We start from the raw sequence: 15,766 nt of genomic DNA, 5'->3' as shown, positions 1-15,766 counted from the left end.
TTCTCGGGGCTGTAGTAGGGCTGCGGCATTTGGAAAACTAGATTTTAGATTCCCCCTCTCTACTGGCTTGGGGACTTGATGGGAAAGTTACCCACAATGAGATAGTAGGAGCACTGCCCTAGCTAGCAGCTCTGGCAATGGGCAGTGGGTTCATTTCTCTAAGACCCAAGTTCAGAGAGTACTGTGTTCAGTCAAGAAACTGCTCTCTGAGCTGTGTGAAGTCCTTGTTTTCCCAAAGCACAGTTGTTGGGAAAGGCCAGAATTGTCAGTCACATGTAAGCTTTTGGATGGGTTTTCTAGGCTGAACCGTGCACAATCAGACACTTTCTTTTCTTAAGAGACACTTTTGTAGGCCTCTGAGGCAGCGTGTGGGCTGCTACTGTTAGAAGGGTCCTCTACAGAGGGAAGATACCGCAGTCTCTGCACGAGGGACCACTTGATTGCTTCCTGCCTCATAGCCTCAGACATACAGGAATTGGTTGGTTCCTCAGCTCTGACAAGTGCTGCGTCAAGAGTGTGCATGACTGCGGCTGGGCCTTTGTTCCAGCATTATGTCTCTCTGTGTCCTGGAGGACCATGGGCACCGCGTTGTTAGCCCAGAACTTTGGGAATCCCCCACCTCCCCATCATGATCTGAGTTGAGGTGCTTGTGTTGACTGTACCCAGGGTGGGTGGGGAGCAGCAAGCTTTTGAACTGAGCCTGTGTGTGGAGTGTGAAAGAAGTGTCCTTCATCCTCAAAGGCACGCAAAAGGGATCTCCCTTCGGTCATTTATTGTTGGTGTCTCCAAGGAGCCTCTGGAAAATGTCAAGTGAGCGTTATAAAACTGGGGCTAGGGACAAGAGAAATGGCGTAGGAATTAAGAGCATTTGTTGCTCCTCCAGAGGACCCAGTTTTGGTTCCCAGCACCCACATGGTAGCTCACAACCATTTGTGACTCCAGTACTCTCTCTTGGTATCTGTGGACACTAGCAAGCAAATTACCCATACATACATAATAAATAAATCTCTTTTAAAAAGGCAGAATCCTGGGAGATTTAGGGGATTTGTTAAGGAATGCCTATGGGGGTTGCTGGTTTTAGAGTGAGAGGCCAGACACCGCCACTCCCTGTAGAGCTCAGAGAATTATTTCTTCATTTGGCTTTCTTCTGTCTTCTGTACCTCATAACCCAGCAGGGCTTCAAAAACATAGCTTAATGACTACCAAACTAAATTATCACCTTGGACCATCCTTTTTGTCCCCTCAAACTTTTAAGTTTCATCCTTTTTAACATAAGTAGAAGCTATCTAAATGGTGCAAAGTGAAAAGTGTGTTTTCTGTTACCCAAAGACGACTACTGTTAAGGATCCTCCCAGAAAGTGTCTTTTGATCTTCATCCAAATGAGAGTCTTTTTTCTTTTTCTTCCGCTTTCCGTGGTTCTTTTTATGTAATGTATTGCGTATGGATCAGGTGCGCTCGCTTGGTCAAGCCACACAAGTAAGTGGATGCTGTTCTCCAGGGGATTGTGTTTGCAGTCCCAGGTAACAGGAAACCCTCTTCAACCAACCTGAACAAAGGGTGGATGGAGGGGTTTGGCTTCTGAAACTGGAAAGTCCAGAGGCAGCGTGAGTTTCAGGGTTGGTGTGATCCAAGTGGTTCAGTGAGGTCAGCAGGATATGGTTTCCTTTTCACTGTCTGCCACAGTGTCTTCATCATCAGAGACTGCCTCTAGCCTCCATGATGGGGCATCGTGGTGGTGAGGTCAAGGAGGGAGGGTCATCCTGCCCCCATGTCTGCTCATCTTCATGCACATGTTAGGGTGCTGGGAACGCTGCGAACTTACCCTTATCCTCCTGTGGTTTTGCTCTTATGGTGTTTGTTTGAACACACACACACACACACACACACACACACACACACGGCCCTGCACTGTGGGCTGGGGAAATGGTGCTGTGAGTAAAGGGGCTTTTTGGATAAGTGTGGAGGACCTGTATTTGCATGAATGTCTGCCATCCCGCTGTCCTGACCAAGACGGGCAAGGTGTAGCCAGGAAAATCCCAGGCAGTTTGAGAGTCAGCTAGTCTGGCCTGTTCAGTAGAAGAACAAAGACCTTTTCTCAAGGTGGAAGGGGAGTACCTCTGACCTTCATATATGGTATGTGCCATGCCCAAATGCCCAGTCACACACAAGAATGTGCCCACGTTGTACCTGGACGTACATGAGTCACCCAGGGAGGGAACAAACAAAAGCTGCAGTACTTGTGTTCAGATCCCTTAACAAGACTTAGATGTTTGATGGTTTATTCCCCTAAAGAGAATTCTCCAGGAAGGTGGGCCCATGTTAGTGCACTGTAGGGGCTGGTTGTAACAGGCCAAGCTATAGCTTACTGTTGGTGTGTGGATGAATGCCCCCAGCTCCCACAGTTCTTGTGATAATGGGAATGGTAGCCCTTTCCCTTGTGGTGATGTGTTTAACATTTATCACAGGGATGTTTCCCTGAAGCTGCATCCCCACCAGCTGAGCCACCCATGCCACACAGAGTCCTGAGGTAAGCAGAAACGAAGCAATCACATCTCTCTTGCTTTAGGAATGAGTCTTTGAAGTTTGCTAGGAACCTCAGTAGGACTTTGGAGCTCACCAGTAGTGTGTGGGGTGAGACACACTCATTCTTACTGGAGTATAGCTCCTGCCAGAGGCCTACACAAGTAAAGAAGTTGCATCTGAATCTACAAAACTCTATACACACACACACACACACACACACACACACACACACACACACACACACACACACACACCCACTCCACCCCCCCACACCTACAGCCTAGGACTAATACGAAGCCTAGAGGAGCTCAGAGTAGAAGAAAGAGCCGAAATGGTAAACTTGTAGTCAGCCTTCTGCAAGCATGTACTGAAAACTGGGTCATGGTTGTATGGCTGAGAGACCCCATCTCCTTCCCTGGGGTTTCCAGGAGGAGTTTGCACGCTCCTCACTTCCAGTGGGAAAGCATGTCCTTCCCACCTCCCATGAATAACCAGGCTCCCTGTGAAACCAGAGCATGATGGCTTCTGTGTACTTTCCTGGGTACCAGGAAAATCTGAAAAAACTTGGGAGTCAGGAAAAGTCGAGTCAGATGTACCAGTCGTGATTCTGTTTTCCTAGAAGCAATGGGCATATACAGCCTTCTCCCTTGTGACCCCAGCTCAGCTTCATTGCTGAGCCTGCATCCTCCTCTTCCTCACCCTTCCTGACCAGCCCTGGCCTTGTGCCCTTGTAAAGATGCCAGGTAATAAGTTTATGCATTTCCCCCTTAGGCCTAAACAGTCATCACCTCTCAGCAAGACAAATCATTGTGATGCTATCTCCTTTTAGATTTGTTTTTCTTTCAAAGTCAGCACAGCTGTGGGCCATATGGAAGCATTGGAGTGGCCTCTCACAGGGACCTAGCACCCTGTCCCTGGTCCCTGAAGGTGCATGAGGAAGCATGGACCCCTTTCTAGGACCATAGGAATCAACGGGTGATGGGTTTTGTGTTTCATGGACTGAGGGGAGTCTGGGAGGATTTCCTGTGGGAAACGGCACTAGGAAAGGCCCAAGTTCCTGGTTTCATATCCAAGAGGCAATGGTCCTTCTTATGCAGTCTGTAAAGGACGTTTCTTTATAAGGGCTCATGAATATAGATAAGCACGTATGAAGCTTGTTTGACTTTTAGTTCATAGGTTGAGGGAGGTGGAAAGGTTAACAACCAGTTCTGAGGAGAAATCTCAATGAAGTGTCAATCCACAAGGAGAAAAGCGATGCCAGGAAGGGTGTTCAATACAAAAGGATCTGCTGAATCCCCTTTGGGTGTGCACATCTCTCCACGATAATAATCTATATTAGCTTTGCAGCACAGATGTAAAATACCTCAAAGTAAGAGCAGTCTAGACTCAGACTCCGCTGTTAAGGCATGTCCTGAATGACATAGGTTTTCATTGGCGGCAACCAGAAACTTTGTTTATTCCAAATTTCTTCCTAGCTTTATCTGGCCAGATCAAGTGAGATGTAGATCACTTGGACGCTGAGAAGGAAGTGCTTTTCCCATAGTTGTCAAGCCAGCTGGTCTGCAAGTTACCCCCAGCTATTGGAATGCTTCACTCATGCCCATCAGGACTTGAACATCCTTCTCCCTGACCCTCCTGTGCTGCTCCTGCAGTAGACTCTGCGTCACCCGTGTTGGAATCTGTTTTTGAACACAGCTGCATTTTGAGGTTTGTTTACCTTCTTTCTCTGTAGATGAGAAAACTTCCTGGCAGCTGCCAACACTTGAGGACTTTGGTAGAACAGTATAGAATCTGTAGTGAATGTTCAAAGGATCTCAGATGTAGGGGTTCCCAGCCCTGGCTGGTGAATCCTCTTCCTTCCCTGCAGTGCAAAGGCGTGTATTTTAAAGTATGTTTTTATTCTTTGATAGTTTTATACAATGTGCTTTGTCCATATCCTCCCCGACTCCTCCTGACTCCTCCCAGATCCCCTCCCCACTTTTTCTAACCCACAAAGTCCACTTTGTGCTGCTCGTGAGTGAGGGGTCACTCCAGTGGACGGTAATCTATCTAGCGGGAGCGAAACACTCAATGAAAGCTGACTCTGGAGGGAAGAAGCCATTAGCTGTGACTAGTGCTTCAGTAAGGGGCGGTGCTTATGAACTCCTCCCACCACGCTCCAGTGTTGATTGGCTGGATTTTGTGTCCGTCTTGTACAGGCAACTACAACTGCTTTGAGTTCACAATGCTCTATCATGTCCAAAAGACACCGTTTCTCTCCGATCCTTCCTGATCTCTGGCTCTCAGTCTTTTTATGTCCCCCTCTTTTATGATTGTCCCTGAGTTTTGAGGGAGCAGATGGAGGAGGGCACCAACGTGACTTTCATTTTATGTGAGAGGTAGTGGAACTTGTGGATACCATGAAGTTGGGAAGTGTTATAGAAGTCATCCTGATTTACAGCCAGGATTTCCTTTCCAAGGACTGCTCTCCCTCCCCATTGGTGCTCATAGAACACAGTCTGAGATCAAAGGGCGAATGGTCCACCAGGTTTATGGAGTCAACTCTGGCGGAGCTCAGGTTTCAGGTAACCCACACAGTAGTTTGAAAGCTGTCATACATGAACTGAGGGAGAAGATTAACCATTAACCACCTCCAAAATCTGAGTGGATTTGGAAAAGGTTAGTTTACTTTTTACCGTTTTCTCAGGCCCTGGGGGCTACTGGAGGATATAGGCTTGTGATTGCTCTGCTCTGCCGTCTATCAGAGGACCTGGGCTCCTTCTGTATTGTGGCTCCACTTCCTACTTCTCCTTGTGGCTGGTTAGGAACAGAGTGAGGAGCTTAGAGGGGTCGGGCTCACCTATGCCATGCAGAACGTTCACCTTTGGGGGCTGGCTGAAGTTTGGCTGTGTGCACAAAAGGGAGTGGGAATAGGCAGACATTGGATGCGGATGGTCTGGGCTCAGTCCTGTGGTTCAAGGAAGTGAAGAACTAGCTCTCCCAAGTCCCTTGGTAGGGAACCCGAGGTCTAAGCTGTTGGGGCTGGTTTATCTTAATGTAGCCTCTGATCCAGCCTGGAGGCCATGAGTAGCTGCCTCACCTGTAGATCTGGGCTGTGGACTGTGTCCGGTTGGGACAGGTGGGTCACTGTCTGCAGAGGTGACTGTGAGAAGTACAGCACAATCACAGCTACAGGAGGCTGGAAAGATTATCCAGCCGAGGACAAGAGTCGGAAAAGGGATGGGCTGGGAAGGTAACCTAGCCTGGAAGGGTTAGACTGCCTGTAATTCTCAGCCGTTCTGAGGCAAGAGCAGAGCTTGTCCCTTCCGGCCAGGAGAGCCTTTGTCTTCTGGGCTCTGAATTGTGAATGTGAATCTTTTGTAGCTAAAAGAGCAGTAGGCGTGACCAGAGTACTGCTTGTTCTTTATTGAGTACCCAGGGCCCTGTGAGGTGGTCTGTGGGATAGCCTGCTGGCTACCTGGGGCTGCCAACATCTCTCAGACTGCGCTTCAGGGCCTCAGTTGAGTGGAAATGGGGTGGACTAGTGGCTTCTGATGAGCAGGATTGGGGCTCCAGGAATGGTCTGTGGACTGGGGATGCAGGCCAGTGGTGGCCATTTCTACTAGGTGTCAGGTAGAAAGGTGACAGCCAGCTCAGTGGTACTTCTACATCAAGGACCCAGGGCTTCCTACTCCGTGAGCTGGTGCAGGCATAAACGATCACCTATGAGCAGACAATGCACTTCTTCCTCTAGAATGACCTCTCCCACTGTTTCCGGCTACCCGCAATGAGGCAAAGGAAAAGGAACTGAATTACTGCTTATCTTCAGTAAGGATGTGTTGGGTGACTGAATCCAGGGGTCTAGGAGGATTTCCTGTGAGAAAGGGCACCAGGAAAGGGCCTCAGTTCCTGGTCTTTTGTGTCATTTCCTGACCTTTACAGAATCCATGACAAGATCGTTGGGTCTCCAAATTCCAGCTATGGTGGAGAGCTGGGGTCAGGACATTTGGTTGCCTAGGCAATTCCTGCTTAAACAAAAAGTGGTTTACAGGCTTCCTATGTAGGGAAGAATAGTGGGAAGTAGGAAGTTAGGGGGCCAATGAGGGTCTTAATGTTGCCAAGGCAACAAGCCACTCTTTGCTACTGCATAGAGTTTTTCCCTGCCCTGCAAGCAATTTTGAAGGCCATCAGCCACAGTTGGGAACAAACAAACAAACAAACGAACCAAAACCAAACGGACAATCTATCCAACTTTCCCTAATGTTTGTGGGTGAGTCTGAACAGAGTGCTTGACCACCTAGCACACGAGACTTTCTTTCCACGGGAGGACTACGTGGGGCTTGCTCAGCAGAGAAAATTGGTCAACTTAGCCCACGCCTGATTATTTTGGTTTAGTGTATGAAGGGGCCAGGCCCTCCAAAGTGCCTCAGAAGAACCAAACTCATGAGGTAACTGTGTGCCTGGCTGACCATATCCATCCGGTTAATGAGGACAAAAGCGACTTGACAGCTTACTTGTATATGGACTTACCTGTATATAGGAGACGGAGTTACGAAAGAGGTGCATGCCTCTGTGTGTGTGTGTGTGTGTGTGTGTGTGTGTGTGTGTGTGTGTCTGTCTGTGTGTAGCACGTGCAACCTACAAAATTTGCCTGTGAAAGTGAAAGGACGACTCTGGGAGTTGGCTCTCTCCTTCCCCCATATGGGTCCTGGGATTGCACTCAGGTTGTTAGGGCTGGGGACAAAGCCTTTACACACTGAGCCAGCACCTTCCCTACCCCCAACACACTCCTCATTTTACAAGACAGTGTTCCACTGGCCTGGAGCTTACCAAATAAGCTAGGCTGGCTGGTCACTCTCAAGGGTCTGCCGGTCTCTGTCTCCCCAGAACTGGAATTACAAGTGTATATGCCATCACATCTCCATTTAAAAAAAACAAAAAATGTAGATTCTGAAGTGAAGAACTCAAGTCCTCATGCTTACCAGGCAAACACTTTACTGACCGTTCCATCTCTCCAGGCCAACAGTGGGTCATGCTGATGATGACTGTGTCACACCCTAGGACACCTTAAATAGGTATCCTGTCATCAAAGATGTCTTCTTTGCTTATCCACTCCCACAGGCTAAATATGTTCCCAGCATTTTGTGTTTTATGCATGGTTTCCATGGAGGGCAAGATATGCTTTTTACATAGGACGCGTTCTAAGTATTTACTGCACATATACACGTGCAGGGACACTGATGGCTTTCCTGCCTCCCCCAGTGGAGACAAGGCCTTTTCTGTAACCTAAGCTGGTCTTAAGCCTTTGGTCATCCACTTCAGCCTCCCGAGTGCTGGCATTATAGTCCTGTGTCCTGGTGCCTGTCTTATGTTTGTTATCGTTACTATGTTTAGTGCTAATGGGATGGAGATTGCCGTTGTCTTTCACAGAGCTGGACTGTGCTACTGAGATCTGAAGTGTGCTCTTGGGAGTAGCTTCCTCAAGGCACATTGGACCAGGGCAGGTGGACGGTGTGCAAGCAGGACTGTGCTGCCACTGACCTTGCAGTAGTTGCTCTCATGGGCTTGCATGTGGCTAGGATGATGGAGTCTTCTAGCGATCTCTGCCTCGTCGGGGACATACGTACAGGGATGACTGAGAAGCCAGGGCAAGTAACTTAGGCAGAGCCACTCATTCATTTACTGAAGCCTACCTTCCCTTGACTACAGGACAACCGGACTCCATGGCATTTGCTCAAGCTCTGGTTAACTCTACCTAGACATTTCTTTCCTCATCCCCCACCCCCTTGTTTTGAGTCAGGATCTCATGTAGTCCAGGCCATTCTCAAACTTGCCAAAAGCTGACTCTGACTCTGAGATCTTGGTCTTTCTACCTCCATTGCTTACGTTCTGAGATTAGAAGTGTGCACCGCACCATTCCTGGTTTACAGGATGCCGAGAATCAGACCCAGGTTTTTGTGCCTGTTAAGAAATTACAACAGAACTGTCTCTCCAGCTTTTCCTTCTTTTTCTATAGATGTTTATCCAGGACTACTCAGCAGTGTTCTTTCCACACTGTGAAGCCGACGAAAACACCCGCTGTTGGTTGCTTATTATCTAGCAGGGAGACAGACAAAAATACAGCAACAAATCAATAAGTAAAATAGTGGTTTACAAAGTTAAATGCTAAGGAAAAGCCAGAGCGGAAAGCAGAGGAAGTGAGTAGGACGAGTCATGGGCGCAGGGTAGTGAACAAATCGAGCTGGTCGGAGAAGGTGGATCCATACTAGAGCCCGGACAGCGGAAAGCCCTGGGTTTGATTTCCAGCTTTGCAGAGGAAAAGGATACGTGAGGACGAAGATTGGGATTTGCGGAGTAGCCAGGTAATGATTGGCTCAGGATAAGGCCAATAGGCTGCGGCCAGTGAGATTGGTGGGCGGGATCATCAGTGCAGATCACCCGGGATCTTGAGGACCCTTTGAGGACTTGGGTTTAGACTTCAGTAACTGGGTTTTGCTCAGAAAACTAACGTGCATTGACTTAAGTTTTAAAAGTGGAGTTGGAGATGTGCTTAAGCCCTGATTTCAACCCCCAACACAAGTTTCACAAAACGGTGTGGTGACACGTGCCAGGAAACCCAGCACTTGCAAAGGTGAAAACCAGGACACCCTCAACTACATAGCTAGTTCTAGGCCAGTATGAGGCGGTATGAAGGGGCATCTCCCTGCAAACTTCTTCCAGGGCCTTCTCCTTAACACTCCCTCTCAGAAACTCTCAAAGCTTTTCTCCAGCTCAGAAACCCAGGGGTCCTCCTGACTTCCCCAGGGTAGGGAAGCCTGGCTTTACCCTCAGCACTCTTTCTAGTAGTAAGCCTCATGGGGACTGATTTCCAGGCATGGTGTTTGTAGAGCACATTTTAGGGATTTTGAAATACATTTGGCTTTAATCATATGTGTTATGCAAGGCTATCTAATTTCTTGTATAGCATCCAACCCCTACTCTCTAAGAAGAAACCAGGTAGTTGGGTTAAACAATTAGGTGTGCAATTTTCTGTATGCTTCCCTTTGTTTACACAGAAATAATTAAACAATTCCTCTCAGCACTTCTGCCCTCTCTCAAGCCTACTTCCTAGGAGTTCAAACACATTTTTAAAACAAATAACACTGTGGACATATCCCTCGTTTTTTTCTTTTTTCTTTTTGCCTTTTCACTTTATCCGTCCTGGGTGTTTCCCCTCCTCCAGACAAAGAAAGTCATCGTTCTTTGGGACAAGAATAATGTTTCCCAGCTTACGGACATCCAGGTAGTTTCCAGAAGCTTGCACAACAGACTTGTCCCGCAAGGAATGGCGTCAGCTTGCAACAGGCACCACCTCGGCCAATGAAAAATAAAACCAAAACGTTACCTATCTGAGGATGGTGCTGTGGTCCAGTCCTGCTTGCACCTGTCGTGCATAGCCAGGATTGGGGTCCCGTGCTGCCGGAAGGGGGCGCACCAAGCTGGACGCAGCCTGAGGAATGCGTGGATGAGGGCGCCAATGGCGCCCAGTGTGGCGGAACCGCCCCCTTATTGTTCCAGAAACCCAATACAGCCCTCTGGCTGGGTCAGGTCCACGGATTTGGTGTCAATTGGCCTCCTGCCCCACTGACCTGGGAGCACCCCTCCTCCACAGAGAGAGCCTCGGTAGCACTTTCTATTCTTTTACAAATCCCAGGACACCACTACTTTCAAAGGGCTGGAACCCTGAACAGCTGGCCCATTCCTTCACTTTTAATAGTGTTCTCTCTGCCTTTTATCCTCTTCTTTTAAGAATCTGGGGACACAGAAAGAGGCTAGGTGCCCTTCCTGCTTTCGGTTAACCTGTGTTCCCAATTTGCTTCCCTTTGCTATGATAAAACGCTGATGGAAAGCAGCTTGAGAGGGGGAAAGGTTTATTTCATTTTATAGCATACACTGTATCACCGAGGGAAGCCAAGGCCAGGACCAAAGCAGAAATCACCAGGAAGGCTGCTTCTCTGTTTTCTTCCTCGTGTTTGCTCAGCTACCTTTCTTCCACAGATCCAGCCTGCCCGCCAACGCATGGCACAGTGGGCCGGGTCCTCCCACAGCAATCAGCAGTAAGCTCTTAGACTTGTCTGACTGAGACAATTCATCGATCGAGGTTTCCCCTTCCTAGGTGACTCTGGCTTGTGTCAAGTTGATAAAAATTAACCAGTACACATGGCGAGAAAGACAAAAATAACCAAATCAGAGGCAAGGAGTGAGCTGGGGAAGAATGGCTGGCCGGGCACTGAGGGGAGCCAGCGCTCTAATGGCGGTAGTCAGTAGAGATTGTGAAAAGTAGGAAGGATCCAGGTCACAGTCACTGTTCTGTCTCAGTAGGAGTTCCTGTGCGCCAGCTCTGAGTCATACCTGACCTGAGAGGAGGGTGTCTGACTACCACGTTTCTCTTTGACCTGTGGGCTTAACTGGTGAGACTGCTTAGTTCTGCTTACCTTACTGCCAGTCTTGCAGAGAGAGAACGATTCAGACTCCCGATCTCTTCCTTGCCTCTTGGTTGTGAGATCCATCTTCCACACCACCAATCCAACCAGCTCACGGTGCCAGATCCTGCCTGTTTTCTCTAGATAGGGTTGCAGCTTTAAACTACCTAGAGGACCTCGAATTTGAAACCTGGCTGAGGGCTGGTGCAGCAGCTTACTGGCTGGATAGCCCTAGGCATGCGCGATTCTCCTGGACTCTCCTGTCAGGATAAAGGGGCACCCGTAGGCAGCTCGGCAAGCAAGCTTAGAAAGGGAACCTCGGGTCTCAGCAAAAGCAGCCCCTCTAGGCCAGAGGCCGTTGCTTCCTTAAAGCAGAAGCCTGGAAGGTTCTATTAAAGCCGGTGACAGGTTTGCTTTGTGGTAAAGCACTTGGACAACAAAGACAACAACAGCCCCCGGGAGAGGCCTGTCTTTAAGCAGTTTAAAAGTCCGCTCTAGGGAAAGGGGAAATGAACTCATCTTTATGGCGATGAACACTGTGGGTAATAACCCCTCATTTCCTCTACTGACGCCATTTTGTTCTCTGCCTTGAATCCAAAAACAGATAGGGGGAAAGACATTTCCTCCCCAAGGCACTTTAAAAAGTAATACCTCCGTCTTCCAGGAACCCTGAAATGAGGAAGGTTGTCCCTGGTGAAGCAGATACAGTGTGGCATTTGGGGGGGGGGGGGGTCCCAGAAGCTTTTGAAAGTTTCATAGGCCTCTGTTTGACATTGGCTCAAAAGACATGGAATTAGCAGGCAATAAAACGACTTCGCCCCTTCCCCCTCTTCTCTGCAGGGGAGGGATCAGTTCTCAGCTGGCCAGGCCAGTGTCACTGATACAGCTGGTGTCACTGTTACCTTCCACTAACATCACTCGACACCTACCCTACCGACCCACAGGTTTGGACCCTTCTTGTCTCAGAACCCCAGGGAAAGCCACAACATAAGGTGTTGCTGAAACGCAGTGATCTAATGATAAGTGATCTTGATAGGAACCCAGGGCCAGATAGCTCCTCTCAGAGCTTGGTTCTTGCTGCTTGGGCTGAACAATGCCAACCTGGCCGATATGAATTCATCACTGGCTGGGAGCTGAGACAGAACAAAGATGCTATACAAGAAAAGGATATCTGGAGTGGTTCCAAAATGAGGAGCTAGGGCAGAATTGGCTCGAGGCCTTGGCCTGGCCGGGGGATCTGCCTGGCCCTGGAGTTCTGACTGGCTGCACTCCGGTGTGTGTCCCGGACAGCATCATGCTGCAGCAGATCCTGCAAGACATGTACATCGACCCAGAGCTTCTGGCTGAGCTCAGTGATGTGCAAAAGCACATCCTCTTCTATAAGATGCGAGAGGAGCAGCTTCGACGTTGGAGGGAACGGGAGGCATGGGATGCCCTGGCTCAGGCAGAAGGCCTCAGGCCCGCAAAGGTCAAGAGAGGTATGTGGATTGGGGGTCACCAAATCTTCACTAGTAATGAAAAAGTTAACAAGTCTAGGATGGGTTCTCCTTTCATACGGGCACTAGTGTGATAAAGACCCGGGATTTGGAACCCTGTGCTGGGGCCTTTGGTCCCACTAGCTTGGGCTTCCAAACAGGATTATAGACGATGAATGTGGCAGGAACTATGCAGGATCTAGATGGGCTGGGGAAATGTTGACTTGCTTTGTCACGTATAAGGAAGGCCCCAATTCAAAGAATGTACCACTGAAACTGACGCTTGGCTATTGCATGTTAGATAATATAGAACAGTCTTTTCTTTCTTTCTTTTTCTGATTCTAGGAATTGAGTCTAAGGCCTTGCGAACTCTACCATTAAGGTATATGCCCAGACCAAGGGCGTATTCTCCACCCTCACTAACAGTTCTAGTAGAGTACACTGAAGATAAGTAGGTCCTTCCTCCCTGGCATAGAGACTCTGGCTCTCAGCTTTGTCTGTACTCTGTATCGCAGCCCACAGTGTATATGTCTTCGTGTGAGAGGATGCTGTGGGCTGTGGTTATAGTCCCACTGCACATCTGTCAGAAGGATGCCAGGAAATTTTCTTGTACAATGAGTCATCTCCAAAGAACAGTAGCAACTTCAGGCAAGAATCGAGGACCCGACCTGTCCTTCGGGTAATTAATATTCAGTCATTTGTCAGTCAAAGCCGGGTGCTGGTGCTAACTGACTAGTGGGCCCTCTAGCCCGCATCAGGTGTGCTAACTCACCTTGCACATTCCAGGCTCCGCTGTGGAGAGTAGCTTCTGTGTATACTGCACTCACTTTACAGTTCCTTTGAAATCATTACAGTAAAGTAGATTCAGAGTCACCAGTAACGTGCTGGTGAAGCATGTATTAAGTACAGAGATCAATGAAACGTTTTCTCTTGGTGTCATTTGATCAAGAGGGAGCCCAGATTGGCATCTTCAGTCTCCCTGCATCTTCCGTTGCCCTCTGTCTGTCGTATGAGTCTGCTAATGTGCCCACCTCAATCAGGCTGTCTTGTGAATCTGTGTGTCCCTGTCTCTCTGTGGGTGTTTCTGTCCCTAACAGTTTGTTTTCTCCTTTATTGAGAAATGCAGAAAGCTTCATATGGGAAAAGGAATGACGAGTACTTCCCAGAAATCTTTAACAGTTTTGTAAGAGATTAAGTCACTGACCCTGACTGACCCAGATAACGAACCGTGCTACAAACATCGCTATTTACCCACTGATATTCATATGTTGCTTTTAACATTTCTGGTGGATATTCATTTTATAAGGTTGGTTTCCGATGTGTTTATAAAAAGATAAGGAGAGGATATGTCCCAGATTTCAGCACCAACGTTGTACTTTTGAAAGATAAAGAGAGAGGGGATTATGTGCTGTGGGGGTCTGGGGAAAGGAGGCGGCCGTGAGCCCATGGAGAGAAGGGGGAGGGGAATGGGAAGAGAAAGGACAAAGGGGGAAGAGGGTAAGATCCAGAGAGCAAAGCAAGAGCAAGAGAGTGAGGAGGGGGCAAGCGGCCCCTTTTATAGTGTCATACCTGGCTGTTGCCAGGGAACTGTGGGGGTGGAGCTTAGAATGCTAACACGTTCAGCCTACATCAGCTCTTTCAGCACTTGATTAGTGTAACACAAGTACCAAAGCACACGCGTCACTCTTGAGTGAGGGGCAGGAGAGCTGTGACACTTGGCTCCTGGTACTTGAGTCACCACTATTCCCTATGCTGCTGCTTCAGTCGACTGAATGCTCTATGACCCATCTATTCCAAGTGTCAAAGGCTAAGTCTTGCGGCAGCTCACTAGCGCCAGATGGATTAGGATTCTGAATACGTGGGAAATCCGGAGCAATTAAGGTTGGTTGCTGTATTGAACTCTTAAAGGCGGATTAAACAGGCTGAGTACACAGTAGGATAGTGATCTTGAGTCTTAGGTGACCTCACGGTGTGTTACTAAGTCTGGCTGTAAAGTCCAGCAAAAGTTCTAGTCTCCTTGAATGTTATTTTTTTTTTAGTAAAACACATAGCCCCAACTCTATACTTTGCAACACAAATCCACTTGCTTTCTTTTTTGCCCCTGTGACCCTCCCTCACTTGTCTCCATCTATTCGAGTGAAGTGTAGCTTTGATCTGTTCAGAGTTCAACCCAGGCCAAATCCAATGCAGGCCTGTTGGTGAATTGATCTGTTGTGTTTGATCTGTTGGTGGCCTCGCCTCTGCCTTCCAATCTAGCCTCACTGTTGGTGAGGTTGATCCTGTCCACCTCATCATGCCCACTCTCACCCTGGTCTTTGTGCATGTTTTTCTTTATGTTGGTAACCACCTTCTTCTTCTTCTTCTTCTTCTTCTTCTTCTTCTTCTTCTTCTTCTTCTTCTTCTTCTTCTTCTTCTTCTTCTTCTTCTTCTTCTTCTTCTTCTCCTTCTCCTTCTTCTTCTTCTCCTTCTCCTTCTCCCTTCCTTCTCCCTTCTCCTCCTTCTCCTTCCTTCCTCCTCCTCCTCCTCCTCCTTCCTCCTCTTCCTCCTCCTCCTCTTCCTCCTCTTCTCCTCCCCCCTTTCCTCCTTTTTTCCTCCCCCTCTCCTCCTCCTCTCCTTCTCCTCCTCTTCTTCCTTCCTTCCTTTCCTCCTCCTCCTCCTCCTCCTCCTCCTCCTCCTCCTTCTCCTTCTCCTCCTCCTCCTCCTCTTTCTCCTCCTCCTCCTCTTCTTTTCCTATCATCCCCATCCCTGGAGTCTTGAAGGATGTCATTGGTGCAGGAAGAACTTGCTCTTCTGTACCTTTCTGGCACATAGGACCAACCCCAGCTGTAGCATTTGCCAACCTGGCATTGTTTGTCACCATTCACTTGTGTGACTCTCCCAGTAGATTATAAACTGCTGGAACTTTGAACTACACTTCACTGTGTTTTCCTTCCTTGAGCATAGAGCTGGGACAATGTTAAATACCTGTTCTGAACAAGAAATAGCAAGAACACTCCCCCTGAGCACCCAACTCACCCACCCACCCAGAGGTGGTGACAGAACTCTGACATGACTTTAGGTGGCTGGTGCAAAATCTGGGCTTCCTACTCTGGCAACCGAAGCATAAGCTGGAGTAGTCTGCAAGTCAAGGTCTTCCATCCTCACTTAGCCTGAGTCCTGAGGCCTCACCTCTGTCTGGAAAGTCCTTTGGGAAGAAGACAGATGCCTAAAAATTTAACTGCAAATATATTTATGTGGAGATTCGTCACACGCTGACTTCTACCTTTTCATATATAAACTATACATTAAACTCATTTGGGTTTTTGGTGCAGAAGGTTCTTTTCTGA

The 15,766-nt window shown here is 48.3% G+C and overlaps 1 protein-coding gene across 1 annotated transcript in view; it reads left to right on the top strand.

Annotated features, from left to right (window-relative positions):
* The first annotated feature begins 11,497 nt into the window (after positions 1–11,497).
* The window catches only part of Sh2d4b (SH2 domain containing 4B), an 83,939-nt gene continuing 79,670 nt past the window's right edge, over positions 11,498–15,766 (top strand). The window contains exon 1 of the mRNA XM_032919367.1: positions 11,498–12,443. Coding sequence (XP_032775258.1) covers positions 12,260–12,443 — 184 coding nt within the window. The 5' untranslated portion in view covers positions 11,498–12,259. The remainder of the gene's footprint in view (positions 12,444–15,766) is intronic.

This window comes from Rattus rattus, chromosome 13 (assembly GCF_011064425.1).
Source record: "Rattus rattus isolate New Zealand chromosome 13, Rrattus_CSIRO_v1, whole genome shotgun sequence".
NCBI lineage: Eukaryota > Metazoa > Chordata > Mammalia > Rodentia > Muridae > Rattus > Rattus rattus.
The sequence above is the reverse complement of the archived record's forward strand: the minus strand, read 5'-3'. Positions and strand labels throughout refer to the sequence as shown.